Source organism: Phaseolus vulgaris, chromosome 5 (assembly GCF_000499845.2).
Source record: "Phaseolus vulgaris cultivar G19833 chromosome 5, P. vulgaris v2.0, whole genome shotgun sequence".
NCBI classification, from domain to species: domain Eukaryota; kingdom Viridiplantae; phylum Streptophyta; class Magnoliopsida; order Fabales; family Fabaceae; genus Phaseolus; species Phaseolus vulgaris.
Window position 1 is genome coordinate 39,017,347 of NC_023755.2, and position 5,592 is coordinate 39,022,938.

The 5,592-nt window shown below is 33.8% G+C and overlaps 2 protein-coding genes across 2 annotated transcripts; one reads left to right on the plus strand and one right to left on the minus strand.

Annotated features, from left to right (window-relative positions):
• The first annotated feature begins 260 nt into the window (after window positions 1–260).
• LOC137834428 (protein NUCLEAR FUSION DEFECTIVE 4-like) lies at window positions 261–888 on the plus strand. The gene is made up of 2 exons (XM_068642485.1): window positions 261–603; window positions 653–888. The coding sequence occupies exons 1-2, from the start codon at window positions 261–263 to the stop codon at window positions 886–888; spliced, it is 579 nt and encodes a 192-aa protein (XP_068498586.1).
• Window positions 889–1,613: 725 nt separating this feature from the next.
• Window positions 1,614–4,261, minus strand: LOC137834429 (LRR receptor-like serine/threonine-protein kinase IOS1). Its single transcript, XM_068642486.1, has 9 exons — window positions 4,137–4,261; window positions 3,910–3,981; window positions 3,762–3,830; window positions 3,202–3,392; window positions 2,871–3,118; window positions 2,661–2,787; window positions 2,418–2,486; window positions 2,157–2,346; window positions 1,614–2,028 (listed from the first exon to the last, which is right to left on the minus strand). The coding sequence occupies exons 1-9, from the start codon at window positions 4,259–4,261 to the stop codon at window positions 1,614–1,616; spliced, it is 1,506 nt and encodes a 501-aa protein (XP_068498587.1).
• Between the last annotated feature and the right edge of the window lie 1,331 nt (window positions 4,262–5,592).

Sequence of the window (5,592 nt, forward strand, 5' to 3'; positions counted from 1 at the left end):
TTCAAATAGACAAATTATGCTTTGACAACCCTAGAGTTGTGTAGAATTTATCTAACTCACTCAGATTTTATGAGATGAGTAGACTTAATCCCAATAATTCTTTTCATTGGGTACAATCGACTACCATGAAAAAACCCTAAACACTAGGTATCATGACTGGTATCCTAGTGTCCCTTCTGTTGCCTCATTTAGTCCCACTTTCAATGAAGATGAAGGAAATACAGGAAAATAGAGAAAAATTGTGAGTCTACTATTTTACTATGGAGGAGAATAATAGTGCAGAGAGGGTGGAGAATGAGGTGAAAGAGGGTGAAGTTCAAGAAGAGGTTGATATTATAGAAGAAGTTGGAGTGAAGTTGATGCTAAGAAGAATAAATTTCTTTGTATTTTTTTTTGGTGCAACAGTTGGTTTAGTTTATATTAATAACTTGGGACAAATAGCTGAATCTCGTGATTGCTCCAATACTTCATCTTTGGTGTCTTTGTCATCATCATTTGGGTTCTTCGGCCGTCTCATGCCATCTCTTATGTACTTCTTCTACTGGGGAAAGTGTAGAATCTCAAGACCTGCTTCTCTGTTGGCAGTGATGGTTTCAACATCAGGTGCATTTTTCCTAGTTCTCAACAAAACTGACCTTGCCCTTTACGTTAGCACTGCAGTCATTGGAGTGTGTACTGGAGCAATTTGTTGTTTCCACAACCACTGAGCTATTTAGAACAAAGCATTTCTCAGTGAACCATAATGTGGTGGTGGCCAACATTCCTATTAGCTCCTTCATATTTGGCTATTCAGCTGCACTAGTTTACCGTAAGGAAGGGCACGGACATGATGACCAAGGGCAATGCATGGGCATGGAATATCAAACTAAGTATGCAGGGGAATGGTAGCAAGTTTGCAGGGGATGCTGGCCAGTTTTGTAGGTGCAGATCCGGTGCAGACCTTGTGATGCAGGGGAGGCTGGACCAATTATGCAGGTGCAGATTTGATGCAGGCCACTGTGATGTGGTGTTTTGGCTAAGCTTTTTCTGTTTGTTGGTTATTCTGTTTATGGTTATGCAGTAGCTGTAATAGAGGGTTTTGATGGGTTTTAGGACTGTTTTGTTATGTCCTAAGCCTATAGGTGGTGTATACGGGTTGACATGCTCCTGAAGTATCATTTTTTATTCAGTTCTATTCTTTGCTGATAAAAAAAACCATGAAAAAATTATAGTTTTGCAGACAAATTGTAGATTTCCAATTGATTGAAGTTAGTGAATCTAAATATACCTGTGGATCCATATTTGATTCAGTAGGTATACAAAACAAAATATTGCCTTGAGTATTTTGTAATTACTATCGTTTCTTGCTTTTTTTTTTTTTATAAGAAATAACTCTAACAAAGACCAAGTTACAAACGATATATCTTTTTACACGATGAAACTGCATTCATTCAAATAAGAACACCAGTAAAAACAACCGCAATGGTAAATAATTATACATTGAAATTCATTCCTGATTATTTATTTATCTTTCTTCTATTTGAACACTCCATTTCACTCACCAATGTTCATCTTCAAGCAATCTTAAGTGGTTTGTTACTATATGATTTAGTCATCTTACTTTGGGCAACAGGTTACCTGGCATGGGGAAGAGATTCTATAATCAGATTCATGGCGACCTGTTTAACTGAATCACTTGTATCAGTCCTTCTATCCTTAGTTTGAGCTAATTCCATTGCTAAAGATAAAGACTCCTTCAGTTCACTCACTACCACGCTTATGATTGGCCTTCTGTTGGGATTTGGAGATACACATGCCGTTGCTATTTCTACTACTTTCCAAACTGAGTTAGTATCAAACTCTCCTTCTAACCTTGAGTCAACAATAGCATTAATATCACCCTTCCCAATCAAGGACCTAACCCATTCACTTATGTGACTTTTTTCTTCATTCTTCGCTATCACTGGTTGCCCTGTGATTATCTCTAAAAGCACAACGCCAAAGCTATAAACGTCGCTCTTCTCTGTTAATCTACCGGTTAGGTAGTATCTGTAACTCAGAAATGTAACTCAATTTATTTTTTGTCAGAAATTTGTGAAATAAACATTCATATAGAATTGCTATATTTTCCAAGAAAACAATGGATTGCAATAGGACAGTATAGTTGATGGACTCACTCAGGGTCTAGATAACCAGGAGAACCAGCAATCACAGTTGACACATGAGTTCCCTCATCTGTTAGGACAACTTTGGATAGACCAAAATCAGATAATTTTGCATGGAGGTGTTCATTCAACAAGATGTTTGTAGATTTTACATCTCTGTGGAATATTGGTGGCTTACAACCATTTTGCAGATATTCCAATCCTGAGGCCAAAAGTATATTAAGAAAGGAAATGAAGAATTAAGAAAAGAATATTATTGGTGTACCTTCTTACCTGAGGCTGCATCCACTGCGATTCGAAGTCTCCTTTCCCAGCTGAAGAAACTTGTTTTGTTTCGTTTACCTGCATAATCAAGTTCTATAACTTTCTGTACATATTTTTGTTTCACTAAAGGTTAGTCATATGACTTGTACAATTGTCCAATATGGAAATATCCAAATCTTTGAGAAAACAAAACTAGTTTGGATATTTATTGCACAGATTTTAAACAAGAAATTAATTTTTTTTGGAGCTAACCAGAGAGATGTTCTTGTAAGTTTCCGTTGGCCATGTACTCGTATACGAGACCCTTATTGGTTCCTTCATTACAGTAACCAACCAGGGAGGTCAAATTTTTGTGATGAACTCTCATAAGAAGTTTAAACTGTAAACCAAAATCTCAACAATTTTTTAACCTTGTATATTTATTGCTGAGTTTAGGAACTTAGTGTAATGTGATTAGCCTACCTCTGCTTGAAATTGTTGATAACCATGAACAGAAGATGGGGAAAGCATTTTCACTGCAACTGAAGTGTCTTCGATATAGCCCAGATAAACTGTTCCAAATCCTCCTTTACCAACAATTGTAGTGAAATTGTTGGTGATTTTAATGATATCAGAGTATGAATATATTTTTTGTTGGAATTGCAGTGATGAATCATTTGGTTCAGTGTATTGCGGTGATATGGCACTTTGATCCTTTTTTAACATCAAAGCTGTTGAATGTCATACACAAGTTTTTTAAAAATTAACAATACGTTTGTTTGAATTCGATTGGAAAATTAACTACAAAATTTACAAATCTTAATAACTGCAGCGTCACCTTTAGCTTTTCTTCTTTTAGCGGTCCACAATATAGCTGCCACTACTACCAGAAGGATCAAAACCCCGCCAACTGATGCTACTATGGGTGTAGCAATGCTATTGTGTTTCTTGTTTTTCTTCTTGTTGCATTGATCAGCTTCACATAGATATGGATTTTGGTCAACACTGCGATAAAATCACAGTAGGTCAATATTTCAACTCCCAGTATGTCATACAAGTCATAAAAGTTTTCTATAGATACTTGAATTCTTGTTGCTTGTGCCGAGATATTCAGTGGATCAACTGCCTATGAAAAGGCATAGGTGGTACCGTACCCTTATTTAACATGTATAATAAAAAGAGTTCCAGATTCAATTCTATAGGTCATGGGTGTGAAAGTCTGTACACAGAGGAAAGTGGGGTATAATTTGGTGTAATCCATGATCCGATGAAATAAATAAATGTTGTTTTGTGATAGATGACTACAAATGTAGGGGTAATGATGATGTATTTAAAAGACATTTTAAATTTGAGAATTCTGAATAAGATGTATACCGTAGTAAGAGGGAATCTTTATTAAGTGCTGGTGGAATTAAACCAGAGAGGTTATTCTTCTCCAAGTTTCTGCAAAGAATAGGAAATATAATATAATTTCTATATTTTGATACAGATGATATTAGGAACAACCGCCGAAGGAACTTACAAGATCTTTAAGTGTTGCAGTTGTGACAGAAAATCAGGAATTTCACCGTTCAAGCTATTATTTGATAAATCCCTGGAAACCAAATTACTTCCTCTTTTAAGTATGTTCAAACCTTGACACATATACTTCTTAGCATAAGGATATGTATGAAAGAACAAAAGGATATATATTATGTTTTTTTTTCTTATCTCATGATTCATTGGACCAGGTGAAACAAAGAAACTCACAACATCTCCAGCATGGTGAGATTTGAAATTGAAGGGTCAATCTTTCCATGCAGTCCACTTGAAGATAAATTCCTGTTTTGCACAACCAAATAATTACAAAGAGTTATGTGCAATGGCATTCCCATTTTCCATCACCTTCTGTTTTCTGGCTTTGAAGCTTTGTGGCTTTGAAGTAGACTATGACGCATATATATTCAGTTGGTGTTGTGAGTTGTACTACAAAAGGAACTATGTTTGTGTTCGGGCGACGTGGTCAATGTAACGTCGAAGTAAGTCTAACCATTTTTCCTACTTCTTTAATTGTCAATTTTGTTGAAAGTATTGGTATTGCAGCATCTTGTGCTGTAGGATCATCCACTTGATTACTTTGAAATTCCTGTCATGTTCATCAGTTGTCTCTCATGCACCTGCGTGTGCATCAATAAAATTGTTCAACATTTACTGGTCAGTCAATCAATATATATATTGTAAATCGATGGATCTCAGATTGTAAATAGATGGATCATAAAAAATATATATTGTAAATGGAAATAAAGTAATTAAAAACTTACCAATCGATGGATCTCAAAATCAAGAAGAAAATGTCCATGTTTTTTGTGGAACACACTGCTTAGAATAATTCCAAGATGGGGTTTTATGATCCTCATGCAATTTATAATATATGACTCACTTGCCTTGCAAAATTCAAGAATAGAGACGTATAACATATGAAAATATTCGTAGCTTGCATTTCTAAGTGTTGACACTCCCTGCACTAATGCTCAATGACTGATAAAAAAAAGTGCAAGTGCAATTTAAGTATATATCTATTACAAGACATCTTTGATGAAAAATAAAGTAAGTTTAGTCAATTAGAAGACATACTAAGTTTTATTTTTTAGGCCTAAGTCAATTCTTTTAGGGTGAGACCAATTCATTATAGTTATTTTTATAACTCTTAACTCTTTGTCAAGTGAACCAAATCCTAGAAGTAATAAAATTGAAAAGTTTAACTATAGTTTTCCAATAAATTTGCATCTATTTAGTCAATGTGAGTTGTTATTAATTTGTACTAAAGATTTAAAGGCATAAGCTCATAGGAATTTAAAGAGCAGAGATAATTCTAAACTGAAAGAATTCAAAGCTACCAATTTTAAATTATATTACTTAATTAGGATAAAAATAGATAGCATTTCAATTTCTTCAAGTATAATATGAAATTAATAAATATTATAAATAATATGACATTTAAAATCAATATGAGAAGATAGGAATTTAAAAAAGAAAGAAAGAAAAGAAATCAAATAAAAATAATAATTTTATTTATTTAAAAAGAGTAATAAGAAAATATAATAAATATTTAAAAGATAAAAAGAATAACTATAGAAAAATAGAACTTAGAAGCTATCGTTTAATATTTAAAAAAAAAACACTACTTAAAATAGTGTTTCAAAAAACACTAAAAGCTATTAGAAAT

Excerpts from the sequence above, each read along its gene's own strand:
- LOC137834428 (XM_068642485.1), top strand. The coding sequence starts at position 261 with ATGGAGGAGAATAATAGTGCAGAGAGGGTGGAGAATGAGGTGAAAGAG. Across the intron at positions 604-652 it reads AGTGATGGTTTCAACATCAG|CACTGCAGTCATTGGAGTGT; the intron begins GTGCATTTTTCC and ends CCTTTACGTTAG.
- LOC137834429 (XM_068642486.1), bottom strand. The coding sequence starts at position 4,261 with ATGGGAATGCCATTGCACATAACTCTTTGTAATTATTTGGTTGTGCAA. Across the intron at positions 3,831-3,909 it reads CTGCAACACTTAAAGATCTT|AAACTTGGAGAAGAATAACC; the intron begins GTAAGTTCCTTC and ends TATTCTTTGCAG. Across the intron at positions 3,119-3,201 it reads CGCTGCAGTTATTAAGATTT|CTTTGATGTTAAAAAAGGAT; the intron begins GTAAATTTTGTA and ends GACATTCAACAG.